Source organism: Megalops cyprinoides, chromosome 15 (genome assembly GCF_013368585.1).
Source record: "Megalops cyprinoides isolate fMegCyp1 chromosome 15, fMegCyp1.pri, whole genome shotgun sequence".
Lineage (NCBI taxonomy): Eukaryota > Metazoa > Chordata > Actinopteri > Elopiformes > Megalopidae > Megalops > Megalops cyprinoides.
Genome location: NC_050597.1, coordinates 28,206,165 through 28,230,442, shown reverse-complemented (window position 1 = coordinate 28,230,442; position 24,278 = coordinate 28,206,165). Strand labels below are relative to the sequence as shown.

The following is a 24,278-nucleotide window of genomic DNA, read 5'->3' as shown; positions in this document are numbered from 1 at the left end:
ACTCGTGTCTCAGCGCGTCTCCCGGCATGTACTGACATGGGAAAGCAAAGACAACTCCCCTTTCCGTCTGGACAACGCTTCCGCAAGCTTCCGCGCACATCCAGATGAGTCCCACAGGTAGGAGGTGTTCGCTTTCTCGTCCTGTTTTTCGGCGAACTGCTGCGTTTTTAATACAGTAAACTCGGCAAGTTCTGGCAGCAGAGTTGGGCTATGGATTATTTCTCACGCGCTCCTGTCTTTTGCAACTGTGCCCTCGGTGGCTGTCAAAGGATTGTATTGTAGGAATGCGCTGGTAAATGATGTCAGTACAAACCAGTTTTGTAAAGGCATGTGAAAGAGCACTTCATTATGAAACACTGAAGGCAAAATTATTTCTTGAAGAGGAGAGGCATCAAACTCATTTCGAAATTAAACAACTGTGTGGCTGAACTGGATGTAAGTAGAAGTTTTAAGTATTTCTTGAACAGGGCTTGTGCTGGTAGGCTCTGCTTACAGTTTGGATTATGCTTACTTCACTTCTGCAGGCATGGATTAGTGTTTTAAAAAGAGGAAAAGAATAAGGCATTATATTAGACAAATGAGCCTTTATGCTCCTGATGATTGTGTGAAATTTCAGGAGCAATTCTACACATGAGCTGTATTTGGGCATCTCACTGAACAATGGGACGTCACCAGAAGAGGCAAAGATAGCAATTTCTAGGAACAGACATTCTCCCCCTTCCTTGGAGAGAAACAAGCGAGCCATTGGGCATCACAAGATCACATTAAGGTCTAATGTGGACAGCTGTATCTGACTTGTGTGAAGACGCAGGGGAAGGCTCTCTGAACAGGAAGTAGGAAGTCTCAGCAGCAGATGATCCTCACACCCACAGACTGAACATTTCATGTTTTTTTTTAATTATCTGAAACATATCTGAATAGAGGTGTTAGCGGGTGGCATGAGGCGATGCGTAAGTGTCTTGTGTGAGTGCTCTGCATTGGTTTCATGAGTTCATTTTCTGCACAAAGATGGTACATGTAAAGATGTGATACTGTTTGACATGGTCATCTAATGGATAATAACCTAAGGAAATACTGACCAGAACAAGGCTGAGATTGAACCCTGATTTCAGCTGCTTCTTTGGGGGGGTCAACAACATTGGGGCGCAAGCTTTGCCTCAGGGAGTTTGGAGTTGCTCAAAACCAGAGTAAGAGAGGTGCTTTAGCCCTGACAAGAGTGGTGGCCTGCTTATTTAATTCTTTTCGTCCAATGCTTACCATGACAAAATGCTAAATCCCACATTGTGATACTCTGTTTGCAAGGGAAGTGAAGGAGACGCTGTATGGCGGAGATCAATAAAGAGACAGGTGAGCTCAGCGCCCTGCGAGAGACTGCAGGCCCTCCAGGGCCCATGGGGGACCAGGATCTCTGCGGCCAGCCCCACCGCATTAGCCCTGAGGCTGCTGATCCCAGTCCAGCGCTGACCCTCAGGGACCAGCTCTCTGAACTGGAGACCAACAGCCAGCGGCCGATCCAGGAGCGCGAGGACGACATTCTCAAAGTTCTGCCTCTTTTCATTGAGGTACTGAATGAGTGGTGAATGGTGAATGACTACTGCTAATACAAAGCCCACACATTTAATAAAATAAAAAAAACATATAATAACGTAATAATAATAGTAAAAGAAATAGTAAAATAACATTTCCAGGGCATTACTCTGCAGACGGAATGCTACCCATGGGTGAGGTACTTAATCTGAACAGCCTCATTAAAAATCTCGCTGTATAACCAGATAATGTAATAATTACAAGCTATCTAAGTCGCCCTGGAAAAGAGTGCCTGCTCAGCAAATGCAATGTAACGGCAAATCCTGTTTGCTCCAGTTTCTAACAGCAGATGCATGTTTGTACCCTGTTTGTGGGGCAGCTTTGTGCTCCGCTGCCTCTGCACAGTAGGAATGGAGAAATGAAACCTCCATCTGTGTGTCTGTTATAAATACACTGTGTGAACTCTGATGCAGGTCTGTCAAGACAAAATGCCTGCACGTTCCCACTTTGAATTTGCCGGTCAGAAGTAGATGCTGACATTAGAGAGACATCGGCCGAACATCGCTTTTGTACCATGTGGGATATCTAGGGTGACTTTATCCCTGTAGCATATGTACCACCCAGAAATAGAAACAAAAACCCTCTAGTAGCAGTTACGAATGAGGGGAACATGCAACCCCAGTGGGTTCGTGGAGCCCCATCAGGATTCATGACAAATGTTTCTTAGATCTGAAGGTACGTTGGGTGTATACTTTTTATACATGTAACAGAATAAAAATAGAAGTTGTCATTGAAAGGGCGTGTATAACACCTCATAGTGAGTCCTGGGTGTGAATGCCAGTCATGAAAAGGTTCAGAGCCGTGGCCCTGAAGCGTCTATGCAGTGTATTTTTACCTGCCCCCCAGCTGGGATACGGTGTGTGATAGTGAGTTCTCATCTTGTATGTGCTGTGTTCACTGTCCCAAAGGTGTCCCAGAGCGGTGAAGGAGAGGAGCTGAACCTGCAGGGCCTGGCCAGCCAAGTAGCAGAGGTGGTGGTTTTCAGCATCCAGCAGAAGCTCTCCGAAAAGCCTGCAGGTGCCTCGTCTGGTTCGCATGTTTAAATCAGCGTTAGGCCTGGGACCTCTGTCTGTCCCACCTTTTTGAAAGCTTCAAAGGTTGTTGAGGCAGTTATATGAGGGAATAAAACCTGGGGAAAGTTATTTGTTGGACGTACCAAGGGTTAGTAAATCAGCCTTGCGAGGCCCACTGTTATGGTGTGTTCCCCATACGTCTGCTTAAACACTTTTCCCAAAGTTTTCAAATACCTGTTGGCTTTTTTCCCCCAGCAGTTTTCTAATGAATTCAAAGTTGCATTGAGATGTGAATGTTAAAATGTTAAAGGTAAATGATTCAGAATCAGATGCTCTTAAGCAGCCCTCCAGATTGGCTGTGGACTGTAGGAACCACCTTCACGAGTGTAACACTCACATTATATCTTGCTAATTATTATATTGCTTATAAGTTATTTTTGTAGCATATTATAATGGGATTACAGCTGCAAATGGCTGCAAAGTTATATCAGCTGCAAATGGCAGTGGGCTGAGGTACTTTTTTAGGGAAGTGAGCTAGTTCTGTTTTTGGCAGCTTGCTCGTGTCTATTAGCTTGTTAGATTTGGTTATAGGTATTGATATGTAGGGCACTTCTGGTTCTTTTTTTAGCAGGCCTGAGCATCAACAAGAAAGAGAATTCACGTGGGCTTTGAGCTGACATTTTAAAATAATGAATTGGTTTCACAGTTTTCAAAACCATCTGAGATGTCATTAACACAAAAAATAACCTGGTCTTACCCAAGATACGTTGAATCAATGCATGTTAAGATCCATATGCATGTCTCCTCCAAACACATGCAGGACATTGACGTCAGCAACTACACAACATTTGCCTTTCCATAGAGTTATTTTCAAGGCTGGCTGGAAACATTTGTATGAATAATCCCCCCCACCCCCCCCAAACCCCCATGCCCCAACTGTTTGAAATGGGAGCGTAAATGTCAGGAGGTTAATTTTAATTCTGTTGCTGGGTCATGGTTTTATTTTTTTATGACAGAAGAGGCCCGTCATGAAGTTGAGCAGTTCTTTGAGGGGAAAGGAGAAGTGAGAGAAACCAGAGGCTGGCTACTGCTGAAGTCTCTGTCCCTCCTGTCCGCTGGCGAGTCGGTGAGTGACGCTGCACGCCGCCACCGCTACCGGCCGCCCCCGACTCCGCTGGCGCATCTGGGAAGCGTGGCCTGCTGCGTTCGGCAGGGAGGTGATAAGGAGAGTGCGTGTGAACTTACAGAGGGGGTCCTGGTGAGGGGTTCTGTGTCTTCACATGGCGGGAAGCAAGCCTGCTGTTCGAAGCAATTGCTGCCCTCGCTTAAGCTGCAGACGCAGTTTAATCGACACTGACAAACACTCCCTTGGGGAGGAAGAGCCGTTATGCTGCAGGATTCACCTAGTTTAACAGGGGATTTTCGGCAGTCCCGAAAAAAATTGTTGCGAGGGAAGATGACAGTTTAGTTCCCTATTTGAGCTCCAGCTGTGAGAGGTGACCTAAATTTTGAACGCTGCCTTCTGCATGTGTCAGTGTGGGCATGTGCTGAGAGATCAATGTACTGGACATTTCCGTGTGGGTTTTCCATCTATCCAATTCTGGTGTTGACATGTCCAGTCCTAGAAGCCACCGAACAGTCCCTGTATTTATGTGTGTTTTCAGGACATAGTCACCACCATCATTAAGAGCGGTCTACCAGCTGCCCTTGTCAAGTGCCTGTATCTGTTTGTGGCCTTGCCTCCCAGGAAGGGCAATGCAGAAGAGGAGTCTGCCTCATGTTCCTTTCAGGAGGTCTTCACTCAGGTAACTACCGTTCCTCAGGCTGTCTGATTATTATCACGGTCATAAGATGAATGTGTTTGATCATGTGGTACTTGTTCATTGTCCTCAGGAGGTAGTCATGCGTGAGTGGGTGGCTGCTGATTGGATCCTCTCAGGTCACGTGATTCTGTGTTCAGCAGAGAGCTGTGGAATGCGTTGACTGTGATAAACATGTGTGCCAATCGATTACTCTCAGCCCTGGTTCTGTGTGTTGGGAAGGGTGTGTGTCACGTCTGTGTGTCGCTCTTCTGTTCCTGCACAATGCACGCTCTCCTCTCATTGATCAGGAGGCACCCATGTGACATATTTGGGCCAATCATAGGTTAATAAACCATGTGTGCGTAAAGACAGAAAAGACATCACCCCCTGTTTCAACATTGATGGACAGGGTCGCTGGCCCTAGGTCAACAAAAGAGGGCAGGGCATCCAGGCATGACAATGCTTAGCAGTGCATGCTGATTGGCTCTCTCCGCCTCAGGTGCTCCTGCAGCTGTGCAGGCAAGTGTGCTGTGTGGAGGAGCTGGTGGAGACGCGGGAGCTGCTGTGCCTCATCATTGCGCTCACCTCGCTGTGGGACCAGTGCAGCTCCGCCTGGAGGCGGCAGGCGTCGCGGCTGCTGAGGGCTGTGTCCGCGGCCCAGGCCAGGAGCACCGTGCCGGCGCTGCAGGGTAAGCCCACCTCTCCAGGCTAACAGTCACAAAGCCCATTCACAATGAACACAGGACTGCTGCTGGCTTATTTCCTTATTTCTCAAGCCCATCATCTATCCCCAGGTTTAAATTAATCACAAAAGTGTGGATAAAGTGTGGAGATATATATATATATTTACATATATATATATATGTATGTGTAGAGAGAGAGAGAGCGATAAATACACAAATATAGATAGTATGTATGGTATTTCTGTGACAAATTTAAACCCAGGGAAAGTGTTTGGTTGGGCAATGCAAGAAATTTTAACTTCTTACAAGGCTGAATTCTCTTCAAAACTTACTGACTTCACATGCATTTGGCTCATCCAGCTGAACTTTTCCTGGGGTGTTTTCAAATTCCTGTTCATTTTCTGAAAAATTATTTTCAAACTCGCAAACATGCATCCATAGACAGCCACAGCACAAACAAGCTATCATGTCTTCTGAGGACAACCTTTGAAAGTGGGCCATTCCTGCTTCCTCCAGAGTCACGTCATTGAAAAAGGGGGCATGATTTGATTTGTCAGTACAAAGGAGTACATAAATAGCAGGGTGAGGTGGAGGAGCGCCAGGGTCTTCCCTGGCTCGCTCGGTGGTTCCTCATCGTGTTGAAGGGGCAGTTTATAGCCATGTGACTGCCTGTCTCTTAATTTCACATGATACCCAGCATGTGCTGAGAACTCGTTCAGCTTCCGCAGCATACTGATTATTGGCTGTTCAATCTGGTGCAACACTGTGGATCGAATTGAGCAGAAGATTACAATCAATTACAGTCGAAAAGGGCCTGATGTCAATTTACAATCAGGTGATGTGTGTGTGTGTGTGTGTGTGTGTGTGTGTATTGTTTTATAGTGGTTACAATATATTGGTATGTGTATGCATAATATATACATATGCATGTGTACACATACAATGTTTTAGTAAATAGTAAAGTAGTACGAGTTGTACATAGTATATATAAATATATAGGCATATCAGGTTGCACATTACAAGATGTGAATATGAGACAAAAAGGCAGTAATAACTGATATAAGAATAGGAATAACATTTCAAAACATGTGCCCCTACCCTGTGTCCTTTATACCCCTCTCTGGTGCAGCCAAAAACTGCATAAAGATCTGCATTCAGAACATGCTGAAGATCACCCAGCAGGTGGCAGGGCCGGTCCTGGCAGAGGTGGCCGTCAGCGTCTTCAGCTTCGTGAAGGACTCCTACCCCTTCAACCCTGCGCTCTTCGAGGAATTCGAGAGCAACGAGGGCTACCGGGTCCTACAGATGATCATGTCTCGGCAAGTTGGTCTCGCGTTGCTCAACCAAGTAGGGATGGGAGGGGTGGGCTGTGAGACTGTGCACATGTCAGAGGGGAAAATACTGGTGCTGTCTCAAATGTTCGATGCCTTCCGTTATGGTGGATAGATGATTGGAGTTTGAAATCATTTTTAATTTTTGGGAGAAAGCCTAATAATTTGAAAATGAACCTCAGAGAAATGGTGTAGCTTGACAAGCACAAGTCAATTCAGTGGCCCTTCCAGGGTTCCAGTATGTGTTTGGTATGGACAACCACTTTCCGTGGGTCTCATTTTCTCATGAAGGTATCATTAGTGCTTCACCAATGGAGGTGGCCATGCATGTGCACTGGGGGGGCTTTGAGGGGAATGGGGACTTGAGTCTTTTGATCCTAATGTCAAAAGTGACCTTTTTCTGCCAGATCAAGTCTTTAGCAAGCCATTGCTAAGCCATGCCCCCTTTTAAATTTGAGCCCCTGCCCTCCAGAAAGTCAGTGCGCGGCGCCGGCAGTGGCTGATGTCACTGCTCGAGCGTGTGAGTTTTTGTGGCACACATTTCCAGAACTTTCCTTCCTTGTCCTGCTTTCACCGTGTGCCTTTTCCCTTTAATGACTCATGATTCGTAATCAGATCAGAGTGCAAAGAGATCTCAGATCTCATTAGCCCCCCCACCCCCTCACCCTCCAGAACAGTGCTCTGCCATGTCACAGGGAAACACGAGGGTCATGGTGGGACAGCAGTAAAAACCGGAGGGCGGTTGGGCTCAGCCCAGAGAGGCTCTTTATTGTGCCCCTTAAGAGGAAGCCCAGGCTCATTTCATGAGAATATGCTTTCCTTTTATGAACTGCTGCCACCACTATATTACACCTATATTTAAATACACCTATATTTAATATGCCTGGGTTGGCAGGTGAGGCTAAGTAACCAATGGCTGGCTTACACAGATGACGTGTAAGACAATGACAATCAAACAATTAACAATTAACCTGTTCAGATGAAAATGATTGACATGAGCTCAAATATTGAGAAGGTTGAAAACAGAAAGACAATGTCTTTAAACATTCAAACAATTAAGAATTCAAAAATCAACAGTTCTGAGGAACAGGTGAAAGTTCTCCATCACATCCACCCTGATGATTTTATAAAGTGTACTGTCTGTACTGGAGTTGGTACAGCACCATTGCCTCAGCAGGGATTTGATCCCGGAAGCATGAGGCACAGAGTAGGGGTGTTACGATACATCGACCTGCAGTGATGCCTCGATTCAAAAGCAATGGGACAGGTGCATCAATGTTGCATGTGAGAATTGATCCATACTATTTAGCGTTGACCATTTATTTGAATTTATGTTTATGGAGCAATTTATGTGAAACTAGAGTGCACCATTTGTACAGCACCATTGTACCGGTGCAGATTTGATCTCAGAGGGCTGAGGCTCTGACATTAGTGCTACGGCCATGTGTGTCACCTGTCATTGGTCCTTGTCCCACAGCTGTGAGGATGGAGTGACCGCCGAGGATGTGGGGCCCCTGGAGGAGCTGCTGGACCTCATAGCGTCCCTCACTCTGTGCGGAAGGGCGGAGCTGAAGGTGGCTGTCTGTGTGAACAACCCCCAGCCCCCAGGGTTCAAATTCGACCCGGTCCTGACCAAAGGTAGGTGGGGAGAGAGGGAGGGCTGTCTGCACGAACAACCCCCACCCTCCAGGGTTCAAATTCGACCCGGTCCTGACCAAATTTACCTTGCGAGAGAGGAGGAGGTGGGAATAATGGCCCCTTCGCGCATGTCGTCAGCCCCCCACCCCACCCCGAAGTGTCGTTGCAGGTGATGGAGTGTGGCATCCCCCCTCTAACTGCGTTACGGCACGGCCGCATCCATCCTCCCCCTGCGCAGTATGGCGCCATTTGTCATGCGTGCCCCCCCGCCAGAGAATGGGTGACGCATGACACCGCTGATTCGGTTTTCCTCTCTGATCTGATTTTAATTAAGGCTGAACCTGGATCATGTTACCTCACTCCCGGGCATGCCTTCACTGGGGCCATGGCTCATGGTGGCCTTCATAGCTCGGCCCTGTCAGAGGCTTCCCTCATTTCTGGTGGGTGGTTAGGCAGAGTTAGCAGCAGTGTCACAGTGCTTTGTGGTTCATGTATTCTTGGCCCCCTGAGGGAATGTAGGTTTCAGACAGTGTTTTTGGTTGAACCAGTCTCAGATTACAGAATGGATCCTGTCTCTGTGTTACATTTAAAATTAAGTTGAGGAGTTTATCGCTTCTTCATATGGTATCTTTTTAAAATGGTTTGATGGTCCTGAAACGAAAACACAACCGTGGCCAAATAAATGAATCACCCCTGACTATGAAATGACACATTCATCAGTTAACTGTGAACTGTTGCAACTCTGGTTCTGATGTGTAGTTTTTGTTCTCTTTTTTTAGTTCTGACTCTCCCGAAAAACTGCTACACTGTATAAACATGCTACTGTGTGGATGTTCATGAGTAAGATCTGAGCCTGTGTGAAATTTAAGGCTGTGTCTCTCAGAAACACGCCTGGCTCCTTCAACCACTTTTTTCATTGCTATTTTTCAGTTGTCCAAAAACCATTAAATTTTTGCTATCTTTGTGGTACACTTGCATATCAGTATGAGCTTGAAATGACATACTCTGGAGAACTTGAATGATATGAAATAGAAAACCAAGGGAAAGTGCTTGAATGGACTGTTGGAGTGTTGACTGTTGCACGTGCGCATTCATGTCTCCCCAGGGTCCTCGGTGAAAAATCTCACGGCCTTCAGGATCATCCACTCCTCCTTCCTGCGCTCTGAAAACGTGTACACCTGCTCCCAGATCTTGCGCACCATCCAGAACATCTGGACATGGGACAAAGCCAACTTCTTCCTGCTGGAGTGGACCCTGCAGTCCCTGGCCCAGCTAGCGGAGTGCGCGTGGCGCAAGCCGCCGCCCGTCCACGTGCTCTTCTTCGAGCTGGTGGAAGCGGTGGTCTCGCAGCTGTCCTACATCCCTCACGAGACGCTCAAGAAGGTGCAGGGCGTCTTCCAGCAGGGCCTGTCCGTGCCCTTCAACGTGGCTGCCCTTGACTGCTTCCACCGGCTGTGCGGCCGCAGCGGCCTCTTCTGCGAGGTGCTCAGCGACTCTGGCATGCTGGAGCTGCTGCTGGCCGAGCTCAAGCAGCAGGCCAAAGTCCTCAGGAAGGCGGGAGTCACCGGTATGCTGACGCCACTGCCGCATTCGCCTGGCTCCGACCACTTTTTGTCTTTGTTACTTTTAGACGTTCAAAAAATTGTCACAGTGTTATTTTTGCTGCTGTTGTTGTACACTTGCATGAGCTTCAACTTCAGTATGAGCTTCAACTGATAATTGAATGAACATGAAAGGATACCCAGGGAAAGTGCTTGAGCGGATGTAGAAAGCCTTCATAAAACCGATTTACAAAGGGCTTTCAGGTGTGGGTCCATCTGGACACCAACTCTGGGATTAATTTGTTTAGAGAATAGTCCTAACTGCCTTTTAAGAGAAGGAATGGATCTTCGTCATATTTCTGAGCGGTAGACTATGGAGTGCTCTGGCTATTTCTGGCCTGCTCTGTAAACTCAATGTTATTTTGACTCATTGACTCGATTGAATTCTCGTCTATTTTAGGAAACAATGATCAGGAGACTGATGTGAAGAGAGATGAAAAGACCCTCACCGTGAACATGCTGAAAGTGGTAGCCATGCTGGCAATGAAATCAGTCAGGAACACCGGTAAGGACAACCATGTTATAATTCTGCTCTGATTTCCTGCACTTCAGCAGATATGAGACATGGCGTTTGCAATTATTCATGTAAAGCTGGGTATTGCTTCACAGTTTCTGAGAAGTAACCTTTTGAGTCATTAGTAGTAGCTCAATACTAGGATATTTGTCTGACAAATACCACTGCTGTACCTTACTGTTATTTTACATTTGTATGCGAGAAGGAGCGTGCAGCATTATTGCCTGAAAACATTCATTGTGTACTAGAGAATGACATCCAGAGAAACTGGATGTAGCAAGCTGCATGTAGCAAGCGTACGCTATGCAGGTGGCCATTACAAAGTTCATTCATAAACGTTTAGTACACCCAACCAATGATGTCCACTTCTATCAGTGACAATGATTCTACTATATGTGTAAATCTGACGAAGTAAGCATCTGTTTTTAGTGGCCATAAGGGACTATGGAATGATTCCCTACATCAAGATCTTCCTGGATGACGAGCAGCTGCGGGGGCACGCACTGTCTGTCCTGGAGCAGCTGTCAGAGATAAACGCAGATGAGTACATGAGCACCACCATCGGGGCGCTGTGCTCCTCCACAGAGTCAGAGCTGGGCCTCAAGCAGAGCCTGCTGCAGGTGCGGTGAGCTCTATTGCACGCTAACATGTGCACTCACGCATATGTACATATATATATACATATATATATGTATATGCACTCATGAATACACACACATACACTCATGTGTACACATGAACCCTCACGTATACGTACACATACACATGCTAACATATACATTCACACACTCACATACGTACATGCACACACACACACACACGCAAATTTACATAGACATATGCCGACACACATGCATTCACACACATACTCACGTATACACACCTAAACATGTTAACACAGACGCATTTGTACACACACAAGTACACACAAACGCATAAAAACATGCATTCACACACACATGCATTTACACACAATCATGTATGCACTCACACACAAGAACACACACCCATGCACAAAAACATATGCCTGTATATACACACCCACACATTCTCTCAAACTCATGCACACTCTCATACACACATGCGCTCACATAGCATGCATACTCACACACATACAAACATAGCACATAAACCACATGCACACATGTGCAAATATATTTCATCATGCATACATGCACACAGGTACACACACACAGAGCATATCACACGTACACATAAAACAAGCTATAAAATGGGGAAGTTGATCTGTTCGATATTAGATATGGCATATTAGATACTGACATTTGAACGGCTTCCTGCAAATGTGTAAAGGTTATTTTTATCTTGTGTGATAGAAAAGCTAGCATTCTGCAGGGTTGATCAGAATTATATTGTAAATGCAGTACAATATATTGTTGGGCTAAAGTTATCCCTGTGTATCATACCTATATTACTTACTGCAATGCTACAATAAAATCAATTTTGTGGAATAATATATCCGATTTAATGAGACCTAATATAAAACGTTGATATCAAAATGAATAATAACTACCTCATTGCCTTAGGTGATTAGATACGCATCACCTGTAATAGGTTTACAGTATGTTTTATTATATATTTAAAGTATTTCAGTTCTCTTTTTTGCACAACTCCTCAGTGTTACACAAGGGCTTCTGTGTAAATTTGCTTGTGTTATGATACTGTGTTATATTACAAATGATAACTGTATCTCAGAGCTAGCCGTCTGAGTTTCGTTTGATGCTGCGCATTAATTTGAGCAGTTACAGCTACGGTCGCTGTCACGAAAGACGTGGGGCTATTGTTTTAAGCCGGAACAGAAGTCTCTCAAAATCAGTTCAACACGCAGGGCTCTAGATTGATGCGCAAACTCAGTTTTTCTATCTAATTTTAACAAATTGTAACACATTTAAAACATAATAAGCGAGTGAATTTATTATCTTGGCCTCCGGGAGCCTGATTGTATTACGGACAAATTCAGATTGATTTGCTAATATACGTTTAGCCGTTAACTCAGGCCCAGATTCGATTACGCCGCCAGCCTTCCCGCGCGACACACCGAAAATTATGAGCAATATCAGATCACGGAATGTGAAATAAACTCAATTAGGCTTAACCGAGTTATGGTGCAACTGTATACTGTACATGCGTTTTTATAGATTCGAGCTGGAGGAATACTAACTCAGAGACGATTAAACTGTAACTCAGTTAAAGCGGGTGGCAATCGGATTCACCCCGACCTTTTCTGAGACGTGTCAAAACCATTCTGATTACTTCTTCGGGTGTTAATTGCGTTTCCTCCTCCTCTATGACACATCGCCCATTTGATATATTATCGCGTTAAATTGAATAAAGCTAATTGAATTCTCCCCAGACCTCAGAAAAAAACCTCTCCCAAAGTAATGTATTATTTATTTTTTATTTTCCCCTGAAGTCGGACCCTGCTTGCGTTAAATGACTGCGGGGGAGAAAAAGCATAATTTGAGAATTAAATGATTTTCCAGCGCGTCAGAGCTGCACCGTCGGCTTGAAGTACATCCAAAAAACAATCCATTGTGTGTCTGTCTTTGTGGCTTCAGCAAAATTAGCAGTACTGCTGTTTCTCCAACAGAAAAGTCCAAACAGTACAGTGTTGTACATTATTTCTGTGTAAAAGGAGACATTTTATTACTTTTTGGATTTATAGTATGAATATAAAAAGCAATGTAAACAAGTTTGTGTAGCTTTTTGTCCATAATTTAACACGAAGACATAACAACAGACACATACATAATTAACAATCGTTGTTCATTTGAATTTGCCCACATCCACCTTATTAGGTATGCTATGCTAATATTTGACCTTGACAGGCATATGAGCAAACTAGGCCTCTTCGTGTCCTAATTTCTTGGATCCTGATTTCTCTTCTGATTGTGTCTCTTTTCAGTCCATTCTGAAGGTGCTGAAGAACCCCAGCACCTGGAACGCCTTCCGGAACGCGGGCGGGTTCAACGGGCTGCTGTCCGTCATCGTGGACATGGAGGGGGCCCTGAGTGCGCGGCCGCCGGGCCCGTGGGCGTCCCTCCGCCGCAACGACATCATGGAGCTCATCCTCCTGACCCTCCACACCATTGCCCTGGCCGTGCACCTGCATCCTGTCAACGAGCACTTCTTCCACACCACTGGCCAGTACGAGAGGATGGCCGACGCCCTCCTGCAGCTGGGCTGCTTCCAGGGGGGAGGCTCGGGGGCGCGTGGCGCCGACCTCACCCCCGACCATTCAAGGACGTTCCACGAGCTGGTGGAGGTGGTGGAGAGCCCTGGGGCTGCCATGGTGACGCCCCTGCAGGACTGTACCAGGCTGCTCAGCTACCTGGACCAGCTCGCCACCGGGACACTCGTCAGCTTGGATTTTGCCAGCGACCCAGAGGAGAATCCGGAGTGCCCACAGGACCTTCCCCTGGAGCACCTTCCTGCCGAAGAAGATCCTCTGTGGAGGGGCCGAAGTCCTTCCAGTAGTGCCTCCTCAGTTACCAATGACTTCGGGAACAGGTAGGGGTTGTTAGCACACCTGCTCAATGGTGTTAAATATAAACAATCAGCGTCAAAGCCCCGGAAGGAGAAAGCTGTTTAAGCAAAGGGTGGTGACATTTACAAGCCAAACTTCCTCATTTTTGCAGTTAAAATGACAGTGATTTTTTTTTTTGTTTGCTCAGGTTGACCTTCGATCAGATAATCCTTCATCCCGGGGCTGTTTGTGTCATCATGACTGTGCTCCCAAAAATATTTTGTCAGGATGACCCTCAGGTACACTTCCTTAATGAACTGTCCGTAATGAACTGCTCTTTGGTTTGCTTTCCGCTTAGCCAGCTGGTTTACACTGTGGGTTCTGATTAGGCTTGTAAATTCAGTGCATTTCATTGATAGTTACTCTCAGCGCCCTTCTGTGATATCTGTATCATATACTGCATGGGTGTCAGAGAAACCTGATAAAGTTGCATCTGGTTTAGCAGGTTAGAATCAAAAATGAAAATGAAAATGAAAAATGAAAATGTATGAAAAAATGAAAACAAGCTTAAAGATAAATGTACAGGCACTGATGTTGTGGCACCTTGATTCTATTTTAACCTTTGGTCCTGAAAGCATACATTTTGATTTTGAAAAAAAGGGCATGCTGTGCCAATTTCATATGAATCGTATTTTTCCATTGTATATTAATTCCTAAGGGACTGGTTTGCACAAATGGATTAAAATCAGAGCTTTGAATTCTACTCATTTGATCATTTTAAACGATTTTAAATAAAGTTGATAAAGTGTGATTTTTTTACTCACTATGCGTAAGCAGTGCAAATAGATGGCTCTCATAAGCAGACGCTCACATAAGCGACGTATGTGCAACTTGCCTCTTTGCGTCATCCTTTTTCACGCCATTTTGATTCGGACTACCATGGAGTGAACCGCGCTGACCTCTGCCCCCTCCCCCCAGCTATCTGCCGAGCTGCAGTTCGCCGTGGCGGATTACGTCCAGTCCCTGGTCAAGTCTGAGCAGAACCGGCAGATCATGTGCGAGTCCGGCCTGCTCCTCACGCTCCTGACCCACTGCAAGGCCGTCCTCATCAGCAGCGACCACCCGCTCCACCTGCCTGTCGTGCGCGTGTTCGAGAAGCTGGCGTCCCAGGCCATCGACCACGTGTCTCTGAGGTCAGCCGTCGTTTATCATCCAGTGGGCCCCCATGAATAATGAACGCTAATGATAAAATGCTCACCGCTGTACCATTAAAAATGCATGCGATTCTCCCCTTGTCAGGAAGTTTCTGTGCCTGGGACACCCTTTCATGTGTGCTGCCGAAAACGACCTCCCCTCCACACAAAAGGCTGACCCGCTAATGACCGCTCCTGTTTCTAATGGTAAAACTTAATGCCATGATCAAAGAGAGCGTTTAATCCCGCTCCGTGTGGATTAGCTCCTACCTGCCCTGTCTGATCAAGCCACAGACATAATGTCAGTCATGTTAAGTCTGGATAATACAGGTGGCAGAAATGTATCCCCAAACTCACATATATTTAATTCTGTCAAATACGATGTTTGTAGTGGACTGGTATTCTGCTGCATGATGGGAAATTTTGCAGTTCTCATGTCATGACTGGAGTTTTCATTTTTAAGGGCACGATGTGGGTGTGACAGGTGTCCCCGTGAGTGACGAAGCGAAGCCGTCGAGCAGGGACCTGAAGCGCAGTTTCAGTTTACTGAACAGGAACGTGGGGCCAGGCATACCCCCCCATCAGATCATCAGCCTCATCTCTATGACTTCACCCCGGAGTTTCAGGCCGCACAAGCTGTCCGTTTCCCCGTCCTTCGTGGAGTTTGATATGAGTGACAGCGGATATGGGTAATGCATTGTTTTATTTCTTAGTTCAGAAGGATTTTTGATCTCTGTATTTAATGAGATTGGGCTATAATTTTGATATAAAGTGTCCTTTTGAGAATATTGCAACCCCACTGCCTTTAGTAATGAGATCAAAAAAATGTAATCAGGGAAGCCTTCTCCCAGTTGCCCTGTTGATTTGTTGTCTTTGTTAGTAATTATTAAATGCATCTGAAAGCTCAAAGGCTAATCCCAGCCCTTCAGTTATGGCCAAGGTTGGGTTCCTCTGCTTTTCCCAGCCCTCTCCTCTATCATCACCATCTGATGTGACACTGCCATTGGATGCCCCATGTCTTCAACCATTGGCTGAGATGCAAACTTAGATATGTCAAGGGCATGGTCAACATCAAAGAGCATGAAAAATGTTTCAGTAGTGTTTGGACTCATTGCAAGTTTCCAGTTGAATTTTTCACCATTCACCATTCCCAGAGATACTTTGCAAGATCAAAGTGTCTATTTTCAGTTTTTTACTGTATTTGTTTTAGATTTTGCACTCATTTGTGTGTAGCTCATAACTTCAACAACACGCCATTTCATTTACAGATGTCTTTTCCTCCCATCTCTGGCCACTGTAAAGGGTGTCAGTGCAGACTCTATCTCAACTGGTGGCATTGGCTGTGGTAAGGAAAGTCACATGGGTCAACAGATTGTGATCAGGGACAGATGGTGGCTAGGGTCACGTGACCATGTGTCTTGTAGATGTGGTCACTGTGCCTTAGCACACTAGCACGCTAGATCTCTGTTAATGGCTGTAATATCTACTATCACATTCCTCTCTAATGTCTCATTGGGTTTATCTCAGTAATGTGACATTTGTCTCAGGGTCACAGATAGTGTTTTTCCTGTTTCCCATTCTCTGGTTTAGCTAGGGTTTTTCCCGTGAGAAATGCAAACAGGGAAAGTGCTTGGTTGGATGTGAGTTTCAGTGCCTTTCAGTGTCTATTTGCTTGGTGTATACTTGGTATACGTGAACATGACAAAAAAATTCCCCAGATTAAATTTTCGAATACTCACTGAGCTTCTCAGGCGTGTTAAATGGAGATCGTAGACTGAACAGCAGGTACTATATGTTGTGCAGAGAGTGTCGCTTTGCCTAATCCAAATAATAGGAAACCCTTCTCCCTCCCTCTAGACTGTCGTGGCTTCCCCCCGTCGGCAGGCCTGTCGTTCTCCTGCTGGTTCCTGATTGGCAGGTTCAGTTCGGCCTGCGACTCGCACCCCATCCGGCTCCTGACCGTGGTGCGTCACATGTCCCGCGCTGAGCAGCAGTTCGTCTGTCTGTCCATCAGCATCTCTGCCCCCGACGGCTGCCTTGTCATCTCCACGGAGGAGGAGGCGTATCAGTTCCTAGGTATGGTGCTCTGGGCAGCTGTTTTTTTACTATTTGTTTCTTGCCATCTAATCTCCAAGGTCTCTACTGAAACTCTGCACTTAGGCTTATAGGCCACTATTCAGTCTAATTGCAATGCTTTTTGTTCTTATTGCTGAGCAACAAGTTTTCCCTGAATGTTGTGTTTTATTTCCTCATCATTTTCTCTTATAGTTTGCTGTTTTCAGAAATGACAAAAAAGTAATGCATGCTGCAATGCTTTATTCAGAGGTTAGGAGAAAGCACATAGCAGTTAGATTGAATAGAGTCCTTAGTTCTGTGGCAGTCTGACTGGCTAATTGCTGCATGTTTGTTGCAATAGATATGATGGAGCCAGAGGTCCACACTCCGACCCCCCTGCCGGCCAGTGTGAGATTCAAATGTGCCAAACAGCTGATCCCCGGCCAGTGGCACCACCTGGTTGTCGTCCTTGCCAAAGACATCAAGAAAAGCTGCAAACTCACTGCCTATTTGAATGGGAAGATGTTTGGGGTGGCGAAGGTAGTACCTGCTCAGCACAACAGAACACCAGCCTTCTGTGAAAGAGATATGACACCCAAGGGAAGCATTTAGTTGGCTATACCAAGCATTAATAAATCCACCTTAAATGAGTCATCTGCTTACTGCATGCTTGATATGTTCAACCAAACACTTTCTCAGGCACTCATTTTCAATTTCATTTGGTCCAAAAATTAAACAATTTCTTAGTCATATAGTACAGTTATAATGAAATAATACTATTTAAAGGAGTTAGTATGGTTCTTCAGAGAAATACCTTGGGCTCACTGTAAATTCAATTCATGTTTTGTTAATACAGACAGTTCTATACTTGCCTTCCATAAGCCAATATACTTGGTTTCCAATAAGCAACAAGAATGATGATAAAATGATATGCTTCTTATTTCATTTGTGCGTTATTTCATATAGTGTTTTGACTGTACTTGTCTGTTGTGACAGATGAAGTACATTCAGCCGTTCCCTGGGCAGTGCATCTCAATGGACCCCACCGCGGTCATTGATGTCTGTGGTATCATCGGCACACCGTCTCTATGGAAACAGCAGGCCTCGTTGATCTGGCGCATTGGCCCCACCTACCTGTTTGAGGAAGCGCTGACCCCCGAGTCTGTGGAGGTCATGCACACTCAGGGCACAAAATACCTGGGGAACTACCTGTCCCTGACTGCTCAAGGTGCGCCTGGTAACTGAATCTTCAGAGCCTTCCAAACATGCATTAAAAGTGTATTGCAGTGGACAGTGGATGATACACTGTGGACAGAAAAGAGGACAATTCTGAGAGCCTTTCTTTTTTTTTCCTTCATGTCATGCAATCAGCCAGTAAGATTTATGTAAAAGGAACTGGTCAAAAGATTTCTGGTCTGTTGACTTTGTGTTGAATAGCTGGAAGATTGATATGGATTGATAACTGACTAAAAACATGCTATTTCCTGTCATATCTGTCAGCATTGCTTGAAGTCTTTGCAATTTAGTTTTCAGTATTGACTCATTTGTTTAAGAAGGTGTCTCGTATTTCAGTCAGTGGCATGGACAGTGATGCAACCCCTTTCAGAATCGTCCCAGAGGAGAGAATTTCCTTTGGCTTTAACCCGGCAGTGTCCACTATCACCACAGTGGCAGAGATCCGAGACCTCTACAATGAGGTTGACTGTCGCCTCATAGCCAAAGAGGTCAGACTTCTTCATTTTGTTCGTTAAGAAGCGGAATAAAGGAAACCAAATATATGAGGAAGACCTTGCTGTCCTTTGTTGCATGGTCACTTTTCACCGTCACTTTGTGACGTGCAAAATCATGCATACAATGATACAGATCTTTCATATGATGTTTGAAAACCTGTGACATCTAGAACGTCACTTTATAAATGTTATTTAACGTGTATATATAATTTGAGCTTGAGGCAAATTTACACTGGAAAAGGTTAAATTTGAACAGTTGGGAGTGCTCAGTTGGATGTATCATAACACATATTTGCTCTAGATGTATAAATCCTTTTCACATCCGACCAAACTTTTTCCCTGGGTTTTATTTTCAGGTTCAGTGACCCAAGGTGCCTGTTTCTCATTTGTGTTTTAGCCAGATGGCCAGGGCAAAAGCCTGTTCTGTTTCACTGATTGTTCTTACTGGATCTAGTAGTCATAATGAGCTTTGGCTTTTCATGGTTGTTTTTTCTTATTAGATTGGAATCACATCACGGGATAACTGCACTCCAGTCTACCTAGCCAGGAACATAGCCCAGCATTTAAGTGGGACTGCCCGTACCATTGGCGCCGCCCTGGTGGGGCATTTTGGTAAGGACGCAAATAGTATAATGCGTTAACATTTAGTTATAGCTGTGAATTCTTGGTCTGAGGGTTGTGGGTTCATATTCCCTGGACAGGCACTGCCATTCTGCATTTGAGCAAAGTACTTTATCTCTGTCAAGCTAGTGAAGGTCCCACTGTATTAATGGGTTGCTTTATGTGCAACTTGCTTAGCAAATATGTAATGTAATGTAGTCCTTCTAGTGAACATTCCTGAGACAGATTATATATTGGCATCACAACTTGTCTCATGGTAATCAGCTGAAGCGACAGTCTTATTCAGACTGACCTACATTTTGCATTTTAGCCATTTTTACAGCGGAATGCTTATGAAAGTGATGTGTTTGAGCCACCTACCGTGAGGGTCCGGTGGCAATACCCCACCTGAGAATCAAACCTGAAATGTCCTTCCTACAGGTCGTTACTGTAACTGTTATATGTCTATATCTCTCAGATGTGCCTTCACATCTCCCTGGTTGTGATCTTTAACACGTGTGCCTTTCAGGGGTGCGGACATTCGTTTCCACCAGTGCAGCGGACAGCTTCCTGCACATTGGCGGCCCCACTGTTATCCTCAGCCTGGTCGCCATGGCGGTGGACGACAACTCCATGTACGCGGCGACCAAAGTCCTGCTCTCTGCACTGAGCACAAGTCCCAGCTTGGAGAAGGAAATGAATCGTATCCATGGGTATAAGGTACTACTACCCCTACTGGCCAGTTTAGACAAATACTACCCTATCTGGTGACCTTCTTGAGACTTAGTCTCCTTTCACATTACATTTTTTGTTTACAGACCGTGGTCTGTTTACATCATCAACAAGTAAGGAACGTGCAGCTTTTACTTACCAATGTCACTAGGCAACAACGCAAAAGGGAGGCAAAATGGAAAGCCACACTATCTTTTTGTTAATATGGTGTCCGCACAATAACCGTGTTCGGCATTTTCACTATGCCACTATGCCGCTGTCTGAGAGTGATGCGAGCTGCTCGGATAAGGAGGTTTTTGCGGAGACAGGCAGCAATGCGAAATGAATTTGCAGCTTTGTTTGCAGAGCATACTTGCATACCCTCAAGGTGAGCGAACAGTGTGGCTACCTGCAATTATTTCCTGAATAGTTTTTAGATGCAACAAGCGTGAATTTCCACATAGCTGTTCTCTTGTCACTATTACTTCCTGGTTTTAGATCGGATACCAAATGCGAACCGCGCTGGAGTTCAGGTGAACTGTACCCCAGACCCCAGTTTTCTGGAGGACTTGGGTATGGTCCCGTGGTGCACACCTGACTTTGGAGAACAGCTTTCATATCAACAAAATGAACCAAACTAACGTCTTAAGCGGACTCAGGTCCACACCAAAAGCTCTAGTGTGAAAGCACCCTTATAGAGGGACAGAATCTATTCTGTTGTATCGAAGGGGTATGAATATTGATTTGATTTGACAGTCCTTGGTGGTTATATGTTTTCTTTGATTTCCTTTCCTATCATGTCCTTGAAGAAAGAAATGTTTATTTGAAGGTGCTAATAAAAACTTTTTTATTATTATTATAATCTCAACACATTTTCTCACTGGTAATTAAAATGAATAATAAATCATAGTAAAACAATTAAGTGTAATGATTTTGCTTATAAATTTAGAGTTATCATAAACAAATTAAGGGCAGCAGCCCTCTGTAATTACAACAAATATTCACAAAATGAGCTGAGAGGAAATATCACTTCTTTCTAACACATCTTTATTACATAAGTATGTAAAGGCACAACATTTCCAATCACACATTTCCATCTTCAAGGTCTACCAAGAAATCTAAACGGCTATTTAATTAGTAGCTAAACAAAACAAACAAGTGAAACTTGTTAGTGCGTTTGCGCACTTGAAAGATTTCAGACCCGTAACCCCCTGACTCAACTCAATTCTGTGCCGGCACCCCCTTGTGGTCAATTTGTGTCATTAGTAAACCCTTAGCATTTCACACTTGCCAGAGCTGGATGTTAATTGGTTCTGAAGAGGTGGATGCCCAGCATAGTTTCATACCATTGTTGAGGAGGCCCCTTGACACAGTCTTCCTTGCAGTAGCATCTGAAATGTAAAGACCCAATCTTTTCTGAGACGTGAGGCAGACAGACGTGTCAAATGCGATACTCTCTTATTACCATTATACCCTGCGATATCCCAGGCCCAGAACAGGGGCAAGATGCTGTATGTACTTAGGATGACACTGTAGTGGTGGCTGATATATTACTCTTCTTACTATTTTATCGCTGCAGTTGTGTTTCTGTTAATAAAGTTTTTGTTAATTTCTTTTGTTATTTTACTGTATCCTATTCTTGCTGTATTTCATGTTTTAATCTTTTTTGGAAGGTGCTTTGAATGCAGTATATGAAGAGTGCTGTATAAATAAAGTTATTGTTATTATTTCCCCGTCCAGCTTCTAGCCTTTCTCTTGAAGATGAAGTCGGGTCTGATCAGCCACAGGACGTTCCAGCTCATTCTGTCCATCGTGGGGACCCTGGAGCTGGGCAGCAGCTCCATCTGCGTCCAGAACCTTAACGCGTTCCGGGATATCCTCTGCGACTTTGAGGTACACTGTGCCAGGGCCACCAAGATCCACAACGTCACCCACAACCCAGCTCCAGTCCAGCCACAGGGTGGTTTGTCCCGCACTAGAGCCATGGCTAACAAATTTAAACAAGAGTTCCTTTTGCAGCATCACGGTTTGTGGAAGTTAACAAATTTGATCTTTTTACTTCAATTTGTTAGCCCAAATTAGAAGAGAGCTCAGGTTGAACCGGAGCTTTGGTTAAAGTTGAAAAATCTCTTTTAGGACATTGAACTTAAAGAAGCACGTGCTCAGTACATGCTGAAAATGTGCTGAGTATCACCATGAACATGTGAGCATGGGAAACATGTAGAGCATTACAGTATTTTTATGATTATAGTAACGTCATTAGAGTTCAGGCATATCCACAATTTGTGTTTCTCTTGATTGTGTAACAATGTACACATTCTTATCATTTCACCACTTTTAAAAAAATATCTACATTTCTTAGTTACTCTGACGTCATGTCTAAATATTGCTTATTTCCTGCAGTTAAGACTTGTCATAAGTCTTGTCATGTCTCTCTAAGGTGTGGGAGAGCGCTCCAGACAATCTTGACCTGTTGGTTTTGAATCATTTCGCTGACATCCTGAAGTCTTCAAGGTACTTTCCATGGACAAGTCCCAACGCTCGTGATTATATCACAGTTTCCTGAAATTATATTACCACGCAACATCCTGGCTTTTCAGTTAGAATAGTAGGAACTAACCTCCTACTGGTGGTTACTTCCATCTATGGTGCATTGGAGGTATGTGGCATTTGTAAAAGTAACACAAACACCCACAAAATAAATGCCCCAGGCTCGTGGACATTTTTTAAAAAATTACCTCTTACATTAAAGCTAAATCGGAATCCTTGTATAACTAAATAAAAGCAATAAATCATATCATTGGGGATATTTGTGGATGGAAGTTACCACAGTGAAGAAGAATTTGATACCTCTGGGGGGAAATATTGAAAAACTAGTATGGTTGTTCCTTCGCGGAGCCTTGCTTTTGACTCAGTCTCAGCGCTCAAAGTTGACTGGCAGATGAGTGATGGTGGGGAGGATGGTTGGGGGGGGGGGGGGGGGGGGGGTCTTTGCGCGTAAACGGTGACTCACCTTGTCCTCGCTTCCAGGAGTTACCCCCGGAACGCCGAGGTCATGCACCGCCTCAACGTGACGACGAAGCTGCTCTTCCTCCTGAACGAGCCCACGCTGACCTGCCGGAAGGCCAGCCTCATCTCCACCATCATCCAGCGCCTGCTGAGTGGCTACTTCAACACCAAGGACGTCTGCAGGTGAAGGAGACTGCTGCAGTCTGTGTTAGGCCAGGCCCACATGACCTTTATAAGAAGTGTGTGATTTGTCCTTAACTCTGAATAAGACATTTAAGCACGTTTCTTTTCATTGTTATTTACATAACACATTGATCACATTGCAGTTTGTCCTTAACTCTGAATAGGAAATTTAAGCTTGTTTCTTCTCAGCATTATATACACAACACTTGACTGAAATGAATGATGAATGCCATGTTTGTTATGAGAAATGGTGAAACTTCTCATAATTCTCGGTTGCTCAAAGTTGTGAACAAAATGCTATATAGAAGGATTGAATTCAGGCTCTAGTATTTAGCGCATGTTACAGTTTAATGATCTGATTTTAAAAGTTGTCCTCTATGTCTATCCATCAGAACTTGTTTATTGAGATAAATGAAGATTGGTTGTGTCATGCTTTTGTTTTAGCTGCTATCTTGCTCATGGACATATATTTTCACATTGAGGATCTGCCTCTCCCCCTAGTGCCCTAACTGATGAAAATAATTATACACCACTGTCCAAATATTTCCATTTAATGTGGTCCAACTGCACATTAAATGTGTGTGTGTGTGTGTGTGTGTGTCCCTCCAGACTTGGCCTGTTCCTGGTTTACACACTGCTCCCTCCGTCACTGAATGAGAACACCATTTTCTCTGGCATCGTCTTCGATGTCTCTTCTCAAGGTAAATTGACAACACTTCCAATCAGTATAAACTTCCTGAGATCTTTTGTTTGGCTCTTGTACCAACCATTTGAACAGCATTGATAGTTTCCTTTAAAATTTGTACAATGTACAGTTTGTACTATGTACAGTTCAAAATGAAAAACGTTCCCTTCCTTTCCATTTTGTAAATATTTTTTTAATTTAACTTGATTTAATTGGCTTCTCCTGATAAGCACATTCTTGAGCGGAGTTCCACAGTCTGTGCATTGTAACTCAAGCACTTTATTGGACTTGACTTCTGTAGCCTTGAGCCAAACACCTGCGAGAACCGTCTGGATTCGGAACCAGTTGCTGGAGATGCTGTTCTCCTTAATCAGCTCCGACACCGCTCTGTCTGCGAAGTAAGTGTCAACGGCGCACTAACGTGGTTTTCAGATGCTTCAGATTCTTTGGTGAAGGCTG

At 44.6% G+C, this 24,278-nt stretch overlaps 1 protein-coding gene across 1 annotated transcript in view; it reads left to right on the top strand.

The window, feature by feature from the left end:
* Positions 1-24,278, top strand: part of wdfy4 (WDFY family member 4) — a 63,354-nt gene continuing 39,076 nt past the window's right edge. The window contains exons 1-28 of the mRNA XM_036546556.1: positions 1-117; positions 1,303-1,562; positions 2,496-2,604; positions 3,617-3,726; positions 4,265-4,405; positions 4,902-5,091; positions 6,215-6,404; positions 7,894-8,054; positions 9,160-9,621; positions 10,056-10,160; positions 10,599-10,789; positions 13,093-13,697; positions 13,862-13,952; positions 14,632-14,846; positions 14,953-15,053; positions 15,310-15,535; positions 16,115-16,191; positions 16,704-16,922; positions 17,263-17,441; positions 17,898-18,138; positions 18,474-18,625; positions 19,132-19,243; positions 19,761-19,951; positions 21,683-21,835; positions 22,383-22,456; positions 22,973-23,134; positions 23,744-23,835; positions 24,121-24,217. Coding sequence (XP_036402449.1) covers positions 1,323-1,562; positions 2,496-2,604; positions 3,617-3,726; positions 4,265-4,405; positions 4,902-5,091; positions 6,215-6,404; positions 7,894-8,054; positions 9,160-9,621; positions 10,056-10,160; positions 10,599-10,789; positions 13,093-13,697; positions 13,862-13,952; positions 14,632-14,846; positions 14,953-15,053; positions 15,310-15,535; positions 16,115-16,191; positions 16,704-16,922; positions 17,263-17,441; positions 17,898-18,138; positions 18,474-18,625; positions 19,132-19,243; positions 19,761-19,951; positions 21,683-21,835; positions 22,383-22,456; positions 22,973-23,134; positions 23,744-23,835; positions 24,121-24,217 — 4,886 coding nt within the window. The 5' untranslated portion in view covers positions 1-117; positions 1,303-1,322. The remainder of the gene's footprint in view (positions 118-1,302; positions 1,563-2,495; positions 2,605-3,616; positions 3,727-4,264; positions 4,406-4,901; positions 5,092-6,214; positions 6,405-7,893; positions 8,055-9,159; positions 9,622-10,055; positions 10,161-10,598; positions 10,790-13,092; positions 13,698-13,861; positions 13,953-14,631; positions 14,847-14,952; positions 15,054-15,309; positions 15,536-16,114; positions 16,192-16,703; positions 16,923-17,262; positions 17,442-17,897; positions 18,139-18,473; positions 18,626-19,131; positions 19,244-19,760; positions 19,952-21,682; positions 21,836-22,382; positions 22,457-22,972; positions 23,135-23,743; positions 23,836-24,120; positions 24,218-24,278) is intronic.